Source organism: Cavia porcellus, unplaced genomic scaffold (genome assembly GCF_034190915.1).
Source record: "Cavia porcellus strain 051 isolate PalLab524CR breed Dunkin Hartley unplaced genomic scaffold, mCavPor4.1 scaffold_7, whole genome shotgun sequence".
NCBI lineage: Eukaryota > Metazoa > Chordata > Mammalia > Rodentia > Caviidae > Cavia > Cavia porcellus.
Window position 1 is genome coordinate 75,260,288 of NW_026947490.1, and position 24,272 is coordinate 75,284,559.

General features: G+C 37.5%; 1 protein-coding gene and 1 long non-coding RNA gene across 2 annotated transcripts; one reads left to right on the forward strand and one right to left on the reverse strand.

The window, feature by feature from the left end:
• Positions 1-57: 57 nt before the first annotated feature.
• On the forward strand, positions 58-13,326 carry LOC134477033 (uncharacterized). The gene is made up of 2 exons (XR_010048929.1): positions 58-215; positions 10,595-13,326. It is a non-coding gene; the product is annotated as an uncharacterized LOC134477033 (long non-coding RNA).
• Calhm4 (calcium homeostasis modulator family member 4) lies at positions 8,683-14,378 on the reverse strand. Its single transcript, XM_023563643.2, has 2 exons — positions 13,772-14,378; positions 8,683-10,708 (listed from the first exon to the last, which is right to left on the reverse strand). The coding sequence occupies exons 1-2, from the start codon at positions 14,330-14,332 to the stop codon at positions 10,322-10,324; spliced, it is 948 nt and encodes a 315-aa protein (XP_023419411.1). The 5' UTR covers positions 14,333-14,378; the 3' UTR covers positions 8,683-10,321.
• Positions 14,379-24,272: the final 9,894 nt, after the last annotated feature.

A 24,272-nucleotide genomic window follows, 5' to 3' on the forward strand; every position in this document is an offset into this window, starting at 1 on the left:
GCCTGCGCAGAATTGGCTGGACGATGAAAGCGCCGGCCCGGCATTTGCGGAGGACACCCAACGCCGGCTGTGGGGCTTTGCGAGGCAGGACCCCGAGAAGCCCCCAGCTACATTCGCCGTGTTTTAGGGCCACAGAGCGGATCTTGCATGGGCTGGAAGATGTCGCGGGTGGCTGAACTTGGATGTCGGCGAACTGTCACGGCTCCCGATTTCCGGTTTGTGACCTCCGCGGCGCTCTGGGAGTCCAACCTAGTGTCTGTTGGTTATGGGCTTTCTGTACTCGCTAGAATCCCGCCCTTCATGGCGTCGCACAGGAGTGGAGCGTGCGCGAGGACCGTTGGCACGTATGGAGTCCCTGAGGCTGGGCCGGGTGCAGGGGCTCCGGTGCGCCCGAGGGAGATATCCACGAGCCTCTAGAGGTCTGACCTGTAGCTTCCGGTCTTTGAGCTCTCTTTTTAAATTTGTGGAACGAGGCGACTGGGCACAGCCCTCGAGATTTCTGTGATGTTGAATTTTTGTGACTTTTCGAGGTTGTAAGACCGGTAGTCAAAGTTGTAGGACCGTGAAAAAAAATGTTTGATTTGGTTATACCACCTCCTAGAATAAACCTGCACTCATCGCACTAGCAACTTTTACGAGAAAAGTATTAAGCAACTGTGTTTATAATGAAGGAGGCTGTGTTCTTGTATTATATCAAGTGTTAAATGTGGAAAGATGTAAGAAAATACTACACCGTGTTAAAATTGCCCCCACATTTCTGTGTTTTCATTTGCTTTGTTTTTCTGTGTTAAAGCTGATTTCACGTGTATACCTGAGGGAACGCTTTTGAAGTGAGAAGCTACCTGACGCTAAGTGCTCTGAACTTTTCTTAAAATGATTGTCACTTGAACCAAAATGCATGTTTTGTTTTTTTTTTTTAAGTTGGGCAGTATTGTTTCTGTATAGCAGAGGAGTATGTTATATAAAGGTACTCAGGCACACCGATAGTAATTCCACGTTTTAAATATTTAAGGCAGGCGTTTAAAGTTTAAGGAAAAAAAGTGAAAAGTCCCCATACTGTACTGAAAATCAAACAAAATACAAGAAGTCATCCTGCAAATACCAGGTGCTTATTTCTGGGTGTCCTTAGTTTAGGGTTTTCTGTGTTTTGGTTATTGAGATGTTTGAAGGTCTGGTTCCCCTGGAATGCTGTTCCTTCTATAACCACGGGAGTCACTTCCTAATCTTACCTCAGAGTCAGGGATCCTTGTTCACTACTGTACTTTAGCAGGTACAGCAGTGCCTAAAACATAGTAGGCACTCAGAAAATATTTGAATGGACCCAATAAAGTGGTAACATGGTATGATTATAGAAGCACTAGATCACAGGTTATAAAAGTATGTTATGGGTCTTCTTTCCAATTAATTTAATTTATGAATTTGGGTAAGATACAACCTTTTTGGGTCAGCTTCCCCATTTATAAAATGAAGACTTTTGATGAATAATTTCTAAGATTCTTTTCCAGATGTAAAAGCCTATAATTCCTCAAAGTCTTGCGCATATTGAAGCCTATTTGGGAACCAGATTTCAAAGTAGCCCTTACCTTCTCTGACCCAAGGTGTCTTAGCTAACAGAGTATCTGTGTGCAGAGTGACTACTTCACGGCCTCATGCTAACATTCTTAATTCCTCTAACAGGTGGACACCTAAGTAATATGCAGCAACAAATGAGGAACAGCTTTAAATGAGCTGTACTTTCAATGTGACCTTCCATATAAAAACACAGTGGGATGTGAACAGACAAGCAATGAAATTTGTGCATGTTCCTTACCTCCAACTGGAAGTGACTCTTTGGGTCATTTTTCATCTCTTTGATGTTTTACTCCTTTCTCCTGTTTGTTTCTGTCTCTCTCACATAAACACATGCACACACACACACACACACACACACACACATCTTTCCTCTGGATTTGAAAAGACCTGTGTAGAGAGGAAAAAAACAGGAGCAAAGGGATATAGAAAGACATACTAAAGTCAATACAAATAAATTTATGGGAGGAAAATGAGCTTAAGAATTAAAATGGCAAATCAAATTCTAAATCCTCAATTACTCAGCTTCCTGTGGGGAAAAAGTAAAGGACTGAATCAAGGTATTTTGGGGAAAGGGGTCAGGAGAAAATCTTAGCCCTCTAGCTTCACCTGCTTTAGGTTGACTTAAACATCACTAATTTTGGAGGTCACTTGACTGACCTATTATTAATCGCCCCCAGCTGTGCTACAGATGGCAACTCTGATGTGTGGGCCATGATGATAATAGTTGCCTGGGCTACTTCTCAGGGAATTGAAGGCCACTTGTGTTGAAGTAACAGACTGTTTGCTCAGCTATGGACATTTGCTTGCACAAGTGTCCAATGATATTTAACCTTTGACATCAGGAGGCCCAAAGTGCCACCCTTTTTTGAACATGCATTCAGTAAACAGCCACTAAACATATACAAGCCAGCAGTTATTCCCCCTCTAGTCACTTTCCCAACACCTTAGAAAGTCATCCTATTTCTTCATCCCCAAAATTTCCCTGAACCCTGTCCTGCAGATCTGACAAATTTGAGACTTGGGTGTCTCATCTTCTACATGTGCTACATAAACTCTTCTTTGCAAAACTCATCCCTATATTATTATATTGTGTAGCAGAACAAAGTGGCCTGATTTGGTAACAGGGTCTCTATTTAAATAATTTTAGTTAATTGTATAAAAATATATTTTTAAAAATTAATAGACCTATGTAAGGTATAGTGGACTTTGTGGTGGCAATTTAGAATTGCTACATATACATTTGTCTATTGTTTAATCACTGTGAAAGGCTTCTCCAAAGTGTTCGTGTAGCATCCCTTCCTGCTTAGGTTGAAGAGCTTCAAGTTCTTTATTTTCAAATATACTCGGCCTAATTTCATATCTTTCATCTGGTTTTAAAATAAAAATAGTAATGTTGCTAAACACAATTGTATGGCTCTTTGTCCTTTAGCTGTAAAGTTCTTACCTCTGTGTTATCCTAATACCATTTATGTAATCCTAATCTTACTGCTTTAAGGTCCATGACCCATGACAGTGTTCCCACATACTGGCTTCCAGTGACTTAGTCAAATAAATGTGTTTTGTTTCCACAAATCCAAGTCTACTCCAAAATAGGCAGTACAATGTGAATGATCATTTGTGTTTAGTCAGTTCAGTGTATCACTTGGGTTCCAGCCTCGTCTTGTTTTGGTTTTTTGAGGGCATGAACTCTGCATCCCCAAAATAGGATCACTTTCAGTACGGGCTATACCTTGCCTTCTTGCCACATCCAAGGGTGGGAGGACAGTGAGGATGCCTGTGGGTATCCTTGATCTGCAAAAAGCACACCAACAGGACATTGACCAGAGGTTAGTGAGGACTGCCTTGATCTGAAACACCAGTTAAAATCCCTTTGGGCTGCTGGGTCAAAGTGCAGGCTGCTGGCACAACCCTCGCAGCCCACAGTGTGGCACTGAGTTACAGGTGGGACTGACACTTGTGGTGAAAACCAGAGATGCCCAGGAAAGCGTGTACACCCGCTTTGGTGCCCACTCCAGTGGTTTCCAGACCCTTTCAAAGGGGAGCTCAAAATGCGCCTAATATTTTAGCTCTGCCTTGGATTTTTTTTTTTTTTTTTTTACTCTACCATCCTTAACAAGTGTAATCTTTCTCATAGAATCCCATAGGATCTTTTAATTGTTACTGAACAGAAAGTGTATTTGTTGTGGTTTTCTTAAGTTATAAAGTTATGGTGACATGAAAGAGTAGCAAGAATAAACATATCTATAATAGACCAGCTACACTTGATATTTGAAATTTATTTAACCTGTAAAGCATATATATATATATTTCAGATTCCTTTTTTTAAATTTTTTCTTAGCCTTGGCTTCCACTTTCCCATATTTCAACTACTGGCAAATATCTACATTATAAAATAATTTATAGTATATAGTTCTACTGATGCCATTAACTGGCAACTGCAAAACAAAACCTTAAAGTACTTTATTTGTAGCTTAAGAGTAAACATCTATAAATCCAAATAAAGTTTTTTTCTGCTGTTCTTTCTATATGTTAGAACACCTTATAATATTGGAACATATATTTTATTAGTATCATATAGATATTTATTTTCCAGGAATGAAAGTTTTGCTAGGGCAGAACTTCAGCACATACTGAATCTTAGAATGTTTTAGTTCTTCAAGATTTGGAAATTACTTTGAAGAGGTCTTACTTCAGAGCATGTCATTTCTCTATAGACTTGTGGATTTGTAAGCTCCTGAAACACTGGCAGGATTCCAGTTTCCTGTCCCCGCTGTATGGATATAGTTCTTAGTGTTCTGATGTAGGTCACAGTGAGCTAGCACCAAGGTGCCAACCGAAGAGACCATTGCTCTGCCTGTAAGTTTTCCTTTGCCCACGTTCCTTAGCTCATGACCTACTCTTAGTTCCTCAGACTACACTCTGACATTTCTGTTGTCACTTTGATTTCTCTTGACAGGCTGTTCCTGAGAATCTCCTTAAAGACACTTGAGGTTATACTGAGCCCATGATTACATTAGGATAATTTCCCAAAATCCTTACCTTGAGCACATCTATAGTCTTGCTTATTTTCCTATAAAGTAACTTTCACAAATTACAGGGATTAGGATGTGGGCGACATTAGGAGCCATTAAATGTAGCCTGTCAGTACTGAAAACTGAGTTATGTGGGCTTCTGTCTGTGTGAAAATAACTTTTACCAGAATGGCCTGCACAAAGAGGTTTGTGACTCAGTGTTCCGATCACCCATCCCACAATTTATTCATTTCACATATTTCATATAAAAGAAAATTCCAGAAAAGTCCCAGAGAGCCTGACTTGTGTAAGAGATTAAATAAGGGGCTTTTCCCGATCATTTTGACCATAACTATGACCTACTAAAAACAAATCAGAAGATGTCAGTGTCGTCCTACCCAGGCCCTACCTTAGGAAAAGAGCATAGAGTGGTGCTGAGCTAGAGGCCAATAGTCAGTCCTACTGGCTTTTATGCCCGAGTCCACAGTTGTTTCCAGTGAGAGTGGACTTGGTGAGAACAGTGCCTTTAAAGTGAGCCCTGTGTGTGCAGGTAAGGGGGAAACACAGGGCTACTTTGCACCTTGGTATCAGAGCTCAGGATGTTCCAGCTATCCACTGGTGCCAGTATGAGGAGACTCCTCCTGGCCGCTGTATCTGTTGGTACCAGTATAAGGAGACTGTAGGGCGCTGGACATCAATAAGCTGTCTCTATCACCATACTCTTAACGCAGTGACTTGGGGTACAGGTGCAGAAGACAAGCTGCTAGGACTAGACTCCGGTTTCATTACTTGGAGATACGTGATCTTTGGTCCATTGCTTGACATCTCTGTATCTCAGTTACCTCTCTTATAAAATAGGAGATCGTACTTTATTGGAAGTAGGCTTGGGTTGCAAGGAGGACTTTTGATTGACCATTTATCTAGCAAAATAAAAAGTATTTTATTTGAGCAGTAGTTTACAAAAAACACTTGCACTCTATTACTTAATGTCAATTCAGCAAGGTATTTTCTAACTGATAAATAGAATACATTGTTTAGAGTAGTTGGCATATAGGTAGCACCACAATTATTTTTGCCACTCCCAGCTCATACACCTTATTCAAAATGCTTGATGCCAGAAGTGTTTTGGATGTTTTTTTAGATTTAGGGATGTTTGCATAGATCATACTGCTTGAGTATTCCTAATCCGTCATGTTGATACTGAAAATGTTTTGGATTTTCCACCATTTGCAATTTCGGATCTTTGTATTACAGATGTTAACTGGATTGAGGTCACCTCTGCAAATGTCTGCATGTATGAGTGTAGACCACTGGGTGGCAGCAGAGGAAACCATGTTTGAAATCCCTTTTCTTCCTGGAGTTCTGGTGTGCTGAAATTAGAAAAGCTTGAGATATTTAATGCTCAGTACAAAAAAATAATTCAAGGAAGAATAGTGCAGTTTGCCCCCCTGGAAAGGCTATCCACTGTGTTTTTCCAGGAGGCATATTTACAGATTTATGCCCCTCCAGTGATACAGGCAGTTATGTAGCTCTCTTCAGCCTGCTGATGTCTGTTCTTCATTTACAGAGCTAAATCTTGGGAGATTTATTTTGGAGTTAAAATTGTATTTCAATGCCTCTTTTTTTTTTTTTTTTCATTGCCTCTTAAGTCTTATATTCACAAAGCCTTTGGCTTTGGTACTTCAAAGTTTTAGGGTTTGTATGCTTTTCCTTTATGTACAAACAATGCAAGAAAAACAATTTTAAAAGCATATTATTGTGTATTGTAGTTACGAATCTGATATGCTTTAGAAGTGGAATTGGGAACCAGAGACCGAAAAGCGACTAGGGGGACAATGGAGCTGTGTACAGTTCAGGTTTGGAAAACAGAAGTCTCAAGTTAAGCATATATGAAGGAAGCAACTTCGATGGTGGTGGCGGAGTACAGAAGATGAACAAATTGAAGTTAAGAAGTCAGCAAGCCTCTGTCAAGCTACAGAATTTGATGTGGTAACTGACAGCAAAATATAAGGTAGTATTAGCACATAATTAATTTTAATGATATATTTTATAATGCTATAAAACCAGTGAGCATAAAAGGGTGGTGAGTACTGTGACTTTAATGAAAGAGTTTTATTTAATTGGCCGTGGAACAAAAGAATAGACAAAAACATAAAGAATTAAATTTATTTCATTTGAAATGCATAATATACAATTAGATCCCAAAGATGCATACTGCCCTTTAAATATTCATATAGATACCATGAAACACTGAAACTGTGTAGAAGAGCCAAAGAATTTTATACTCCTTTTCCAGAAAGCAATGCTGGAACGTCATGATTAACTGTCTTAAAGTATAAACCTCATGTGTCATAGAAAGGGTTTGATTTAGACAGGACTTCAAAAATCAGCAGAGACAAACTTGCCTGGTAATAGCTATAAACAACAAACTTCTTTCCAATGATGTAATGCTATAACTATACATTCTTTGATTTTGCTGCTAATTAAATCTTATTGGGGTTGGGGATTTAGCTCAGTGGCATAAACACCTGCCTTGCAAGCAGGCGGTCGTGAGTTTAATCCCCAGTACCAATAAAAAAAAAAAATTATTGAGTCTTTACTGTGGTATAGTTTGTGAAAACTAATGAACTTCCTCTGAGCATGATATGAAGAGTTCGTTTAACTAGTAAGTCCCAGCACAAAAGAATTCCAAAAACCCTCACGTAGACAGAGCCATAGGACTTTAGAGCTGGAGGAAAACTTTGAGAACAGATGGGTAAGACTTCATGTCTACCAGCTCATGTGTCAAAGGAAACTAGGGTCATAGGTGCCTTCCACAGCTACACTTACACTCTTGTAAGTTGTATCAGTCCATTGATAGTTGACAGCTTTTCCTATCAATTTGAAAAACATTCGTATATTAACATTTTTCAGAAAGCAGAATGCAAATGAATAGCTTTTAAAGAAAGTTCAAAATCAAACTCAGTGATACTTTCTTCCAGAAAAAGCAACCTGGTCTACTGTGATGCCCAAAGTAAGGTATTTACCTGTCAACGTAAAGCTCTTAGCACAGTTAGAAAGTCTCAAGAATTCTTTTAGTTTCCTTTCTTGTGTTCCATGAGATAGGTTATAGCTATCCTTATTTTGTATGCTCAACAGTAACACCCAGAGAGATGAACTGGTTCATGCACAGTTAAAGAACTAGTAAGTAACAATGAGAAAAGACAAGTCTTTTGACCTACTCTAACCAATCTCTTATGGTAGAGGAAAAAACCCTAAAAATATTTTTTATTGTCTGGTTTTTGAAGGACTCAGAATTTGATTCATATTAGAATCTTCAGTAATTGTATAAAAATACCAGGAATTTAGTAGCATACATATTAGATAATCAAGTTATTTCGTCTCCTTGAAAGTGAATCTTGAAAGTCAAGTTGACCTTTGGCCATTAGCCTATTGATAGTTAAAAAAACAAACTGTTTTTGCTTAAAAATGAATAAAAGCCTTCAGATTGTACATTTTGGCCAGCAAGCTAGTTTCTCAAGTGAAATGGCAAAAATCAGGCATGAGACAAAATATGTATTAGAAATAATCTAGGTATATTTAAAAATTGTCCAATAATAGAGCTTGCATTAGCACAGTTAGACCATGAAAGTCAAGCAGCTGTTACCACCTTTGAGGTTCCGGTAATAGATGTACAAATATAAGCTTCAGTCCTGGTTCCCCATACAATTATACCATAAGGCCAAAGGTAGTTTGATAGAGAAAATGTACATAGTGGAGCACAGAGGGGAAGCTTTCTCAAATAGATTTTATATATTCTAGCCATGAAAATTCTCTTAGAATGGAGTTGCTACGAATAACACTTAGATGACAAAATAACAGTGCATCATTTCCTCTTGAGTATGGCTGGATGATACCACCTTCCTCAGGTGTCAGCAGGTTAGAAAGTGCATTTTATCCTGATTCCCAAGATGTCACACCTTCAGGCTTAAAGAAAGAGGAGAAGATCATGAAATTTTCCTGGGTATTTTACAAAGTTCGAGATAGAGAAAACCAGAAATAAAGGGGCGAGAAAATAGTGATGGCATGGAATTCAAAGAAGAGACATTCATTGCACTTATTTTATTAAATATTAGTTTTCACACAGCTACTAAGTCACAGAACTAAGATGCAAGCTAAGAAGAAAAGATCTCATATTTTTTCTTTATAGTTATGTGATAGATAATAATTACATCTTGGGGAATTGATGCATATACATAGTACATCTTAAATAGTTTTTACTTACACTTCCCCCCTCCATTCTTTTCCTCTCTCTCATCCTACAGACCTTCTGAGCTCCACAAAATCTACCTCCCTGATTCCTATCATCTATCTCTATTTTATTTTGTACTCTTTAAATTATTTGTGCTTTGGGCTTCCTTTAAAAGAGTAACTGTGATATTTAACCTTCTTCATCTAGTTTACTTAAAATTAGGGTCTAAAGTCTCATTCAATTTTACTGCAGATGACAGATTTCTCTTTCTTTACAGCTGAGTAGTACTCCATTGTGTATATATACAGATTTTCTTTATACAATTTTCTGTTGATGGACATGTCACTTCCAAATTTAGCTATTATGAACAGTGGTAGTATAAATTTGAGTATGCATGTATCATTGTTACATGGTGTCTGACTTTTTCTGGAAGATATCACAAAAGAGATATAGCTGGATCAAATACAATTTCTAATTTTAGTTTTTTGGGGCATCGTCATACAGATTTCTGTAGTGGTTGTACTAGTTGACATTCCCACCAACAATGTAGAAGGGTTCTATTATCTAAATGTACCCCAGCACCTCTTTCTGTCATGGGTGGGGCTTTTTCAGAGGTGGTTGAATCTAGAGTGTGTAGTGCTGGAATTGAGGCCATGTGATTAGTAAATCAGTCCACTGCCTGGTTTGGTACCACCTTAATCCTGGTGGGCTGCATGCAATAAAAGGGACAGAAAGAGGTTTGTCTCCCTCCCTTATGGCTTTGCTGCCTTCTGTCTGCCATGAATTGTTGCCCTTCTGCCATGCCACCCTGCCTTGGAGTCACCCAACTATGAACTAGAACCTCTGCAAACTGTGAGCTAAGTAAACCTTTCCTCCTTTAACTTGGTGTGTTAGGTGCTTTGTCTCGGCAACAAGAAAAGTAACCAAGACAGGTTTCCTTTTCCCTCCAGCCTTACCAGGATTTGTTGGTTTTTGAGTTCTTGATGATAGCCAGTCATGTAACGTGGAATCTCAGTGTTGTTTTGATTTGCATTTGTCTATTGCTCAGAAATATGGAACATTGTTTCATGTACTTTTTGGTCAAATGTACTTCTCCCTCTGAGAAGTGTCTGTCGATTTGATTGCTCATTGTTTTATTGAATCTTTTATTTTGAGAAGTTCAACTTTTTGAGTTTTTCATATATTTTAGATGCTATATGTTAGGTATTAGAAGAATAATATCTAGAATATGTGAAAAACTCAAAAAGCACAACTCCAAGGGGTAGCTTGGTTTGGTTTGTTTGTTTGTTTTTATTAGACCAATGTAACACTATAGGCATTTTACACCATCATGAAATTCCAAAAAGATAGATTGCCATGATTGTCAGATAAATTGACTATGGGATTAATGATTCAGATAGGCTTCTTAAAACAAATATCAAAAATAGAAAAAACTAAAAATTCCCTTAAAACCCCGTCATTGTATCAAGTACCTGTTAAGCAGCTTGAACTGTGAAAGGTGATGTTATCAGGGTTTTAGTTCAATGTCTCCTACTTTCTCTTCCTCATGGTCTTCACCCACCCTGTCTCCAAGGGAGCGATAGAGACCTTTTGTGTTATTACCCATGCACAGGAGGCTGGGCACTGAGATCTCTCTCCAGTCCTGACATGAAGGGATGCGGATCTGCTCAATGTCTTCGCTCCCAGGAATGAAGCCAAATAACTTCTTTATGCGCTGCCGGATGAGGAGCCGGGAGTGCTCCTCAGCTGCTTGTTCAAAGAGCTCTCTCTCGTTTTCTAGGTGGCGCGTCCAGTAGTGATGCTGCAGAGAGGTGAAGGGGGAGCAGCACCTTGCCAGACAGCAGGACACCAAGATAACAGTGGTCGCCAAGACAATCAAAATCCAGCCCAGCATCTTCACATCATTATTAGAAAGAAAAACAGAAATAATCGATGCATCAAATATTCAAGGGATTCCTACAAAATTGAGAGCTAAAATGTGAGTTAAAGCTCTATCTTCACCCAGCACTTATCAGCCCAGTGCTCTGAGAAGAGACTAAGGCAGAAAGATTGTTAAGTGCAAGCCTGGCTTTGTCAATGTCGCAACGTAGCAAGACCTTGTGTCAAAATACAGAATGCAATGGCGGGGGGGAGGGATAAAACACATAAAAACTTTGTGTTTCCAGACTTTAACACGTTAAAAAAATTTTTAAAAAGCTGATCATTTGATGCAGAAGTAGACCTGATGAAAGGAAAGGTCAGGCCGGTTTAACTTGATTTTTTGCTTTTTGGATTACAAAGGAATTTAACCAATTAACATAGAAAGGATTCTGAGTACTGCTCTTAAAGTGATAGATGTGGTAGCCCATGACATAACCTTATATAAGATATATAAACATTATTGTTTGCTTATAGCTCAATCTTTCAACCTTGAGCTACAGGCCCATACATTCTTTGGGAGCTTAATAAATTCTTGATAAATGATGGTGATGAAAATGATGGTGTGATTAGAATATAATAGCAGCCTCCAATGTCTTCAGTGATGTGCTAACAAGTATGCACTGATATTTCTTCCTGTATTGCTCTTCCTTCTTTATGTCTTGTAACCCAGGAAGTCAGTGAACAGACTGTGTCTTTAAATGCATTGTAAATAGTATAGTCACTGCCTTACAGTAACTACTTTCCGTCCAAAGTAACTGGTTTTTGTCTGAGACTATTTAGTACCTGCCTTTAAAGACTGACATAACTTGTAGTCTTAGAATCCTTTTTTGCCTTTTATTATTACTCTTTTTTAAACATTTAGCAATTGTTAAAGTGAAGAAGACAAGTCACATATTTCAGGAAGCGAGCAGTGTATAGCCACAGTCCAAGCAAGAAAGGCCTCTCTGCACCTGGGCCTGGCATCACAGGGATATGCAGAGAGATGGTTGCACTCTAAGAACTACACAGTGCTGTGTATATTAAAGTAGCTTTATAGAGGGCAGTGCAGAAGAGGAAAAAACACTTCAGATGCCCATTAATTCGTTACCAGGTTGAGCTCCAAGCTGACAACCACTGTAAGTAGCACATGATGTTTCATAATGAAAGGAAGGGGATTTATCCTCTGTATGTTCTTTAAACTTGCAAAGGGAAATGAGAAAGCCAAGAAAGGATAGTAGAGTGTAGTAGTTTCTGATCTTAGTAAGCACAGCAGTGAGGAAACACAATGGAAAAGAAATGTATGGGAAGGAAAATGAGAATCAGCAAAGGAGGAGGAGATAATCATGGAAGGGAGATAAGAGTCAAGGAACACTTCCACAGATGATGCTTACTAAAACGCAATTATTAAAAAGAAGTTCACCAAACTGAAGAAGTGCAGGAGAGCCCAGTAAAGGAAAAAGTAGGAAAATAACACATGAGAAGCTGGGAGAACTGAAAGGTTGGTAACAGTCAGGGAAAAGTGATCGAGGGTCAGATAGCGTATGTCATGCCAAGGGGTTTGGATGTAGGCTAGGATGGGAAAAAATCATTGAAAGAGTTTAGGAGGGGGAAAGAGAGATGATAGTCTAATTGGCATTTAGAATGATTTTTTACCAGCCTAGCACATGGCCAAAGAAGGTAGATTGAACTGAGTGAAATTAATATCCAGAGCTTGTTATCAACCAAGAAAAATTCAACTGAAAAGCATTGTTTATTCTTCAGATAATACCACAGATCAAAGTAATTGCAGAAGGCAGCCTGGCAAAATGGGAACAGGGTGACTTTGGGTATCATAATCTGCATTTGTGAGCTCCGTGAATTTCTGCAAGTCACACATTCTTTGAGGTTTGGTTTACTCATCTGTAAAATGGGGTTAATAACCTTTTTCTTAATGGTGAAAATTAGAGTTAAGGTATGAAATATTTACACAATTCTATATGTGATACATGGGTTTGTTATCACAAAACTAAAAATTCCACTGATAATGGTATTCACAACTATAAAACTAACTTTTCACAGAAATCTGTGTATGCATTTAATGACGTATTATTTTTATCTTAAGATAATCTTATCATTGTGTTACATTTTACTTTTTCTTAAGCAAGAACATTTTTGAAAGTTACAGTTGTACCATTGGTTTTTTTTAGACTTTTCATAGATCTTCACTTAGCTCCTCTACCTGAGCTGTAGGGTCAGATTACAATGTTGGTATTCTCTGTCTTGGTTGTGAAGTTTTTCAACTAAGTAACATTAGCATTTCTAAACTTTAATAATGGCAAGGCTAGAGATCAAAAAACATTTGTGCATTTACAGTAAATAGTTTTTAAAAAGCCGGCGCCTAGTGTATTGCAATGGTTTCAAAGTATGTTTTTCTCCAAATCCTTTGTAGAGACTGATAAAAATCAATGGCTTTTTCTTTCTTGACAAAATGCAAGAATTGCAGTTCTAAAATTTAACCTCTAAATATAGTAGGCTTCAGTTTTCATCCATTTACCCTTTGCCACAATTCTGCCATGAACACTAAATTTAGAAACATCACTGGAGACTTTTGAATAATAATCAAGCTTCCTGCCATTTCAATGTGTAAGAATGTTTATTTAGGTTATATATACCGAAAGCTGAGTTTGGCAATATAGTATTAATATTCATAATAGTATCAAAAATTCGTTATTTCACACTAGATTCTAGTTACCGTACTGAGAATTTTAGATGCCTTAGCTCTTTTATTCCTTATAACAAACCTGGGGTGTATCCTGTTAATGTTCCCACTTTACAGCCACGAAGGAAAGCTGGCTGTTTTTACATTAATAAATGGTAAAGCGAGACTGAAACCCAGGTGGGATGACCCCAAAGCCCAATATCCTAATTATGTGTAACTGCTCAATAGGACTCATTTGGATGAGTGGCATCTAGTTCACGTTCTGTGATCAGGCACACGAGAAGCAGCAGAAATAGGAAATGTTTCCCAGTGACTGCAGTAACTATGTGTGTAGTATGACAGGAAAAACAGTGCACTTACTTGTGACTGGTACCTGTGTAGAAGAGATACATCCTCTCTTGCTAGGATCATGTCAGAAGAAGCCAATGGTCTGTCACATGGGAATCCAGCTAGCAGTTCTTCTCGTTTGCTGGCAGTGATGTTATCGAACACTGGGTAATGGTCCACAGACGTGAACTCACTTGCTGCACATTCATAGTAGGTGCCTTTCAGCAGGGTCACTGCCAGCCAGGTCAGTGGAGCAACAAGGGCCCTCCCACTGATGCTGAGGAATCTAAGGCAAGCCAGTCTGCGCTCCAGGGGGCTGAGTGTCCGTCGTGGAAGGCTACAGCTGCAGCAGTAGTCACTGGCAAATGTCCACATTTGGCCTCTCAGAGAATAGCCAACAACCAGGAGGATCAAGGCAGGAACAACAAGAAAAGCTGAACCATAATAAAAATTTCTCCCAACCTGACAGGGACATCTGAAAGTATAAGCGGAGAACAGTTGTTGTATACCAATAGTCAAACCTGCAATCAAAGAATTGGTAAGTGTCCCACTTCTCTGTAGAGAAGATACGATGTTGTCGAGATACAGACTCATCCTTGGAAGCTCTGCTGCAAATCACCTGCCACACTGTCTGATCATTGCACTGCACAAGCCATGACCATTTTATAGGGTCTTACTGGTTTAACTGGTTGTGTCAGGTGACCCAACATCCTTACATGTTTAAAGGATTCTAGCATCTTTCCTTATGTACATTGTTAATCCTAAGCTAATAAATACATGTCAAGTTGTGACTAGAAGAAATTGAAGGGATCTCAATTCTCATCTGGTAGGTATATAAGGGGAAACTTTTTTAAAGTACCCTTTTCTTTAAAAAAAAAAAAAAAGAACATAGCTTCCTTACCAATCAGCATCTTTCTGTGTGCTGCCTTATACAACACAAAATGCTAGGCACCAGTAAACTGTGCTGGAAGCAAAACAGAGATATTTTTATCTTTGTGTGAAACCACACTTCCAATGCCATGCAGTTATAATATTCAGAAGAATTTATCAAATACGAGAGCAATCCAAAATTTAGGCCTAGTTGGAAAGTCCATAACCTATGGATTCTGCCAAAAGAATCTAAAAATTTTTCCAAAGGAGAACAATCTTAAGATTCCTGCAAAGCCAATTCGCAACAGAAACATTCTAATTTTGTGAAAGAATTTTAAATTTGTTGGTTTTGACGTAATATTTCTATGTGTTGGTTTCAAATTTGCAAATGTACCTTTTATGTGTAAAAAAGCAGTATTTGTCTTTTGATAAAGTTATACATCTGTAAATAATGAAATGGTCAAATGGGTAAGCTATTTTTAACCACCAAATATTTAACCACCAAATATTTATAATTTCTATATGACGAACATTGGACTAGGCTGAGTTGGGTTTATAGATTTTTCTTCTTAAGTAAACACTCAACTGGAGGTGATTAAATGCCTAATTGGTGAATTCAGACATGATCCTGGTAAATTTGCCCAATATACAATTGTAGAAAAAGACAAATAATAAAGCAAGTTAAGGGAAATAAAAGATGGATTAAGCAGCTACACAGTCTATCTATGAGGGGTTCCAAAAGACAAAAGATAAGAATAGAAAGAGAAGCAATCACTGAAGAAAGATAATTGAGAATAAAATCAAAGGAAGATTTTCACATCAGAAGAGTGTTGGTGGCTCTAGCAGTATAAATAAAGATAGAGGCACATCTAGTCACATCAGAGTAAAACTAAAATATGAAAAATGAAGACATTCTTAAAAGCTACTAGAAACAAAAAACCCACCAGAGAATGACAATAAACTGACAGCTAGCTTCTCATCAGTAACAACAGAGACAAGAATCTTTAAAATTTTTAGCGTGCTTAGTATCATTCCAGACAGAGCAAAGTAAAAAACACATGAAGACTTAAGATCATTTATATCCCAAAGAAACTCATCAAGAAAATTACTAAAGGATACATTTAAGCAAAAAGAAAAGCAAAGCCTGAGGAAATATACACCAGCAAAAAGTAATGATAAATCCAATATTTTAAAAGCCTCTTTAAATACAATTAAATAATTCAATTTAATTATTAGCTATACAAACAAGTTTTATTTCAAAAAATGTAACAAAGTGTGTTATATTGCTACATAGCTACTAAAATGGCAAAAATTAAAAATATCAATCATATATAATACTGATGAGGTTACAAAACTAAAACTCTCATGTGCTAATAGTGTGACATCAAATGGGACAAACTATTTCAGAAAACTGTCATTTTCCTTAAAGGTGAATTCTTATCTCTGCTATGTAACTTAGTCATCTGTCTCTTAGTTGTTTACACCAGGAAAGTGAAAACATATTTCTGCATGAAAACATGTACATGAGTATCCATAGCAATTGTCTTTATAAGAACTGTAAACTAAATATGACCCAAATGTCTACTTCTGGATGAATAAAATCACCAAGCTTTATATAAGGGAATACCTCTCAACAGAATAAAAGGAAACAATAATTGATATTTGGATGAACTAGAAATAAATTTCTAGGTAAATCAGAACATGAATACAATTCTGCTTGAATAAGATTCTACAAAATATAAATTAATCTACAGGAAACACACCAGTGCTTGCCTCAAGAGTCGGAGAGAAAAGAGAAATTACAGAGTAGCACGAGGAAATGTTTTGTGAATTGTATCAACTTACACTGTCAGAGTTTTAAGTTATGAAAGTGACTGATAAAAAAGAGGTGCCAAAGCCATTTTTGTGCTATCGAGAGAATTTGTTACTTATCTTCCCTCTTGCAAGGGAGTATATCTGGTGACCTGCTATGCATGGTCATATAGGGAAGTATCAGACCTGGCCAGGAAGCAGGAGGAAGCGGAAGTCTAGGCAACAGCTTTTATTAGGGTTCCTATGAGTAGAGCAAGTAAACAGGATTGGCTGGTTTAAATAATTCCAGTGGGCTTTGGAGCCCACAGAGTGTCCCTGCATACCTGCAGTTTGGTCACATTGAATTAAGGCAGGGAAATTGGCTTAGTATGTGAGAATTAGATAAGCAAGTGGTTCAGTATATGGGCTCTGGATCACAAAGACATGTAAATAACTTGGTCATTATTCGGCCTTGTAATTAGTGGATGCCAAATAGAGGAAGAATCTGTGAAAATATTATTAGAACAGGGGTAATGAAAATGTTCTTTATTCTGATTAATGAATATATATATGTGTATGCCATATATAAATATATGTGTTCACATCAAATAGCACTATAAAAGTTTTAAGAATAATCACTTAGAATAGAAATACAATGTAAAGAAATACATGCAAAATAGAAGAAAAAAAGGGATTATTGACAGGAAAGGACCTAGTAAACAGAAAAGAATGTGGTAAAGAGAAAACACAAAATAATAATAGAAATGAGACCATCAAAGTAAACACCATAAAACTTTCTAAATTGCAGTTACTAAATGCTTACTGTGGATTAGGTTCTGTTCTAAGGATTTTATCTTATTTAATCTTTACAGTGACCTATAATGAAGCACTCATATCCAAAGTGGTTTTACACATAAGCATACTGAGGCATAGAGAGATTAAATAAACTTCCCAGGGTCATACACAGATGAGCAGAAAAAACAGAATTAGGATGCAAGTGGTCTGGCATGTTCTTTTATCTGTTGCAACAGAGCTGGCTTAAATTTGCCTATAAAGTGATTAAAATATAGGCATTTTACTTACAAGACACACATCCAAAACTCTGTCATGCAAAACTTTAACAGAAAGGTATTGAAATACAGATCACTGGGAATAAATAAAATTAACAGAATATTAATATTGTGAACTAAAGGCAAAAAGTGTTAAAAGGGCTAATTCTGAATACTATTGTACTAAGAGCAACAATCCATTATGAAGATGTGACAATTTAAAATGTGTAATGGAAAAAGTTGATCAAATTATGAGAAATTTTTATCATAGAATTTTAACAGACTTTCATTGACAATGAATTGATCAAGTTAACTTTAGGAAGAGTGGAAAGGCTATAAAGAATGAGTTTAATGACCTCTTTCCCTCACTCATACGACCTTAGCACCCCACAGGAGTAGACAGACTTTCAGACCTTCAAGACAAGATCACAGCTAGAGATCATGAAAGAAAAAAACTTAAAAATAATAAGGGACCAGGAAATAATTCAACAGCTCCAAGACGATGCAAAGAAAAACAATATGACTCATAGGTATCAATCAAAAAATAGGAACCAACACAAATGCCATAAAATATATTTGCAGAAATAATATCAGAAAATTTCCTAAGCATGGGGAAAGAATCTGATATACAGATAAATGAGACATATAGAACTCAAAATAATTCTGCAACCACAAATATAATAATCAAGAGTCCAAAAACTAAGCACAAAAAAGAATATGAAAAACTGTTAGAAAAAAAGAAACATCACCTATCAAGGAAAGCCCATTAGAATCACATCCAACCTCCCAACACAAATCCTCACGTAAAGAAGAGATTGGAGAGAAGTGTTTGAAAGAGAACAACTTCCGACCCAGGTTGGTGTACCCTGCAAAACTGTCTTTCACAATTTATAGAGAAATAACATGCTTCCTTGACACAGAACAACCAAAGAAACTCGTGTCTACCAAGCCAACCCTAGAAAGAGTACTGCAAGATGTTCTAGAAAGAGAAAAATGGCCACAATTCCCAGAACAACAACAGGAAGAAACCATCAGGCAGGGCAAACTACTAAACAAAGGAGAAAAACCGAGAGCCAAAACAACAGGGAAATAACATGACGATGAGCCAATACACAGTAGTTACAACCATTAATATAAATGCCATCAATTCACCAATTAAAAGGAATAGATTGGCAGAATAGATCAACAAACAATGTCCAAACATATGCTGTATATATAATAAGCAACTTAAAGTGAAACACATTCATTGAATGTCAAATGAAGGAAAATAATCTGTACAACAGGAACTCAGGAAAAAGCAGGGATAGCTATTCTACTTAACAAAACTGAACCAAACGTATGAGCAAATAGATTTAGTAGATGTCTACAGAGTATTCCACCCAGCAGCATCAAAATATACATTCTTCTCAGCTGTAAATGAGATGGTTTCTAATACAGACCATATACTAGCCCATAGAACATGCTTAACTAAATACAAAGGAGTTGAAATTACACAGATATCAGTAACCATAATGCACTGAAATTGGAAGTTAGTGGCAAAAGAAACTGCAAAAACTACATAAACACATGGAAATTAAATAAGACCCTCCTAAACAACCAGTAAGTCACAGATGAAACTAAAGACATTAAACATTACCTACAATTTAATGAAAATCCAGATACAACGTACTAGAATCTATGGGCGCAATGAAAGCAGTCCTAAGGAGGAAATATATATAGCAGTGAATTCTCACATCAGGAAAATAGAATGAGCACAAACAATTTAATGCTGCCTCTCAAGCCTCTAGAAAAGGAAGAGCAGTCAAGACCAAAGCTCATAGAAGGGCGGAAATTACAAAGATCGGAGCAGAAATTAACACAATTGAAGCTAAGAAAACAATACAAAGAATTGATAAACTGAAGAACTGCTTCTTTGAAAGAACAAATAAAATTAACCCCTAGCCAACTTTATCAATAAAAGAAAAGAAAAACTCAAATTCATGCAATGAATGAAAAGGATGAAGTTGCTACAGGTCTGTGGAAATTCAGAAGATCATGAATACTTTGAACATCTTTACTCACAGAGGCTGCAAAACACAGACCAAATGGACAGATTCCTAGAAACATGAATTACCCATAAATAAATTTTGATAACCCAATGTCAGTTACTGAAATGGAAAAATTAATTTAAAAACCTATTAACAAACAAAAGCCTAGGTCCTGATGGATTCATGGCAGAATTTCATAAGAAATTTAGAGATTTAACACCAATACACCTTAAACTCTTTCATGAAATTGAAAGACAAGCAATTCTCCCTAACTCATTCCTAGAGGCAAGTATTACCAAAAGCAGAGAAAGACCCAACAGAAGAGAACTACAGGGCAATCTCTAATGAATACACATGCAGAAATTCTCAATAAAATAATAGCAAGTAGCATGCAGCAAATCATCAAGAAGATTATACACCATGACCAACTGGGATTCATCCTAGGAATTCATGGATAGATCAACATATGCAAATGCTACATCAACAGAGCCAAAGACAAAAATCACATGATCATCTCAACAGATGCAGAAAAAGCTTTTCATAAAATCCAACACTCATTCACGATAAAAGCCCTACAAAAAATCAAAATAGATGGTCTTTTGTCTCAATCTAATAAAGCCCATTTATGACATATAGCCAGCCAGCATCATACTAAATGGAAAGAAACTGAAAGTTTTCACTCTAAAATCAGGAACAAGACAAGGATGTCCACTATCACCACTCCTATTCAATATAGTTCTAGAAATGTTAGCCACAGAAATTAGAAAAGAGTGAGAAAAGGAATAAAGGTAGGAAAGGAAAAAATTAAATTACTATTATTTGCAGATGATATGATACTCTGCAAAGAGCACCCAAAAACTCAATCAAAAGACTACTAATTTTAATAAATTTAGCAGCATAGCTGGATACAAAGTCAGCACACAAAAATCAGTAGCATTCTTCTATACAAACAACAAACTCAGAAATTATTTTAAAATAGCATCCAAAAAAACGAAATACTTAGGAATCAATCTAACAAAAGATGTAATTGAAAACTACAGTACTCTCAAAAAGGAAATGAAGAGGATATCAGAAAAATGGAAAGATATACCTTGCTCTTGGGTAGAAAGAACTAATATTGTGAAAATGACCATACTATGAAATTTAATGCAATCCCAATCAAAATATCATTAGTATACCTCACAAATTCAGAGCAAACATCCTAAAAATTCATTTGGAAACAGAAGAGACCTACAATAGCAAAGGCAATCCTGGGCAAAAAGGCAATGCAAGAGGCATCACAATCCCAAACTGGACATTATACTACAAAGCTACTGTGATAAAATCAGCATGGTACTGGCAAAACAGCAACAAAGCAGACCCAAAGATCAGTGGAACAGATTAGAAAATGAAGACTACAAAGTGGCTCAGCCACCTTATCTTTGACAAAGGGACCAAACATGTTCACTGGAAGAAATGTAGCCCCTTTAATAAACAGTGCTGGTGGAGGAGCTGGGGAGGAGCTCAGCCACAGTGTAAGCACCTGCCTGGCAGGTGCCAGGTCATGAGTTCGATCCCTGGTACCAAAAAAGACCAAAACAAAAAACCTTTTTAAATAAATGAATGGTGCTGGAAAAATTGACTTTCCACACACTGAAAAATAAAACTAGACACATGTCTAACATTGTATACTAAACTAAAATCAAAATGGATCAAAGATCTAAATATTAAAAAAGAAACACAATCTACTGGAAGACAAGGTAGATAGAATTTTTGAAGACATAGGAGTAGTCAAAGTTCATGAACAAAATGCAAAGTGCATGGGAAGTACTTCAAAGAATCAACAGCTGGGATTTCATCTTACTAAAAAGTTCTTGCACATCAAAAAAAAATATCACCAACAGAATGAAAAGAAAGCCCACAGAATGGAAAAAATTTTTTAGCCAACTGTCTGTGAGACAAAGGACCTATATCTAAAACATACAAAGATTTGAAAAAAAAATCAAGCTCCCCAAATTCAAAGACCCAATTCAAAAATATCCATCTGAGATGAACACACACTTCTCAGATGGAAGAAATACAATGGCAAATAAATATATGAAGAAATGTTGAATATCACTGATTATTCCAGAAATACAAATTAAAACAACACTGAGATTCCATTTCCCTCCAGAAAGAATGACCATCATCAAGAAAGAAAACCAACAAAAATGCTGGTGGGGCTGTGGGGAAAAAGGAATGCTTCTCCATTGTTGGTGGGAGTGTAGTCTGGTACAACCACTGTGGACGTCATTATGGAGATCACTCAAAAAACTAGGATTGATGGTCCCATTCAATCTAGCTATTCCACTTCTGAGTATTTTCCTAGAAGAATTCAAAACAGCATGTCACAAACATATATGTGTTTATAGCAGAACAATTTGAAATAGCTGGATCTTGGATACAACCCAAAAGCCCATCAGCCAAGGAATGTATACAAAAGACATGAATTTTTTTATACAGTGGAATATTGCATAGCTATAAAGAATAAACGAGACTTTATAAATAAATGGACACAACTTGAGACCATTGTTACGGATTAAAAACTGATGGTCAGCTTGACGCCATTTGAATTAAATCAGCATGGTGCTGAGCGTAGATGATCCACCTGAGGAAAGTTGCCGAATAAATAAGAGACATGGAGAAGAAGAAGCATGAACAGGCACACAGATGATGAAAATCAGATCTGAGCAATAGAGCTACCCGTAGGAAGCCTGAGCTCCAGATCTGGAGCTGTTCACTGCTTCACAGCTGGTGTCAGCTCCTGGACTTGGACAGGTCTGTCAAACACCTGTCCTTCCCCTCATTTCTTGGCATTTCTTTCCATTTTCAGTTTCACCTTCATGCCCATTATTAAGGGACACAGTTTAATGTGTTCAGCTTTCCTATGTCCTTACGTGCTCAGCTCAGCAGGATGGAGTGCATTCTCAATGTGCACAGTCTGCACCTCTGTGCACTTGCAGAATATTTCTACCATTACAATGCCATACATATCCCTTCGCTCTCCCCTTGCAGTACCCCAGCCACCACTGATCGTTTGTCTTTGTGATTCACTGCGCTGGGTTTTTCACATCAGTGCATCAGATTGTGTCTGGCAAAACATTACCAACAGGGACTGGATGGCATTGCTCTATATTTCCTTACAAGGTAAAAGTAAATGCCATTGTGTATATCTTTATCATTTGGCCTTCAAACAGCTGTTCATGAATTCAGTTAGGAAGACAAAAAAAAAAAAAAAAAAGACTTCCTATAGATAAAACAGAAGCAAAAAACCATGTTTAAACTAATATACACAAAGTCATTCAAAAAAGTGTTACTCAGAACACAGCTGACAGAACCTGTAGAAGGGGTAGAAACAGGTCTGAGCACATTCATTTCTGTCATAAAAGACAAACTCTGGTAATTCCAAAAGGAATCTCCACACACGGCCAACAGGTATTTAAAACACTCACTCTCCCAACGCTGACACACACAGGTACATAACACAGAACATCCTTGTCCTCACCCCACCCCCCACTAATAGGTTTGATGTGTGGCACAGAACAGCACCGGCGAGCCTGTGGAGACAAAGCAGAGCCCCCAGGAGCACCGCTTTAGCTGGCAGGGCTGAGGCTGGTGAGCCCCCCATGAGCCACACCACTACTCAGGATCCCTTTTCAAGATTGATGTCAGAGCACTGCTGGGAGTGGGGGTGAACCGAGAACCTCACTGCCATTCATGTGGAGGGTACAATGAGTCAATGTGGGTCACAGGAACTAGGGAAGGCAATGGTGATTGTGATGCAGACACAGGGAAAGAGGCCAAGGATGCTGATCATGGAAAGATACCTGATGTGTGGGGTTGCCTGTGTGGAGGACCTCAGTTTCTAAGATAAAAAGCCATGATCTCACTCTGCACATTCACATAGATGTACAGACTGAAACCCTCACAAACTGTAACTAAATAAACCATTCCTTCCTTAATTTTTGGTGTTAGGTATTTTGGCTCAGCACAAGAGAAAAGTAAATGAGACAGACGTCTTGAAAACAAAATAAAATGAAAACACCATATTGGAAAATATTCCTAGTAAACACTGACAAAAAAATGTTCAACAAACTACTAGTAAACTAAATGTGCCAACACATTCAAAGGCTGCAACACCAAAATCAATATTAGAATGAACCTCGGCTATGCAAGAAAGGTTCACCATGCTTAAGCCATTCACTGTTAAAAACCATATTCTCAGAATAAAGTACAAAAATCGTTACCCCTCATTGCATTTGGGAAGAACATTTGAAAGACATTTAACATTGTTTTGTGATAAACACTGTTGTGCCCACTACGTGCACAAAGAATGCACCTGAGCCCAGTAAAGTCCTGCATCACCCCTGACAGCAGGCTAGGGGTGGAAACCAAAGGCGTCTCCTCTAAGGTCACGAATGAGGCCAGGATGCCCATCTGGCATCTTCTGTTCAACGCTGTACTTGGGGTCTTGGCCATGGAAATTACCATGAGAAAAAAATCCAGGATATCCACAGTAGACAGAAAGGAGTGACATTGTTTCTGTTTTCAGAGGATATAATGTATATTCAGAAAACCAAGGATGGTACTAAGAATCTGTTAGAAGTTATAAACAAATTCAGTGAAATTGAAGGGCCACAAATCTGCATGGAAAAATTAATTCCATTTCAGTACATTTAGATTATCCCTGCAATGGAAATACTACCATTTGATAATATGTAGCACCACTAGCAATGAATACACACACCAAGGTTGATCAAATTGATCTGTGACCTGAAA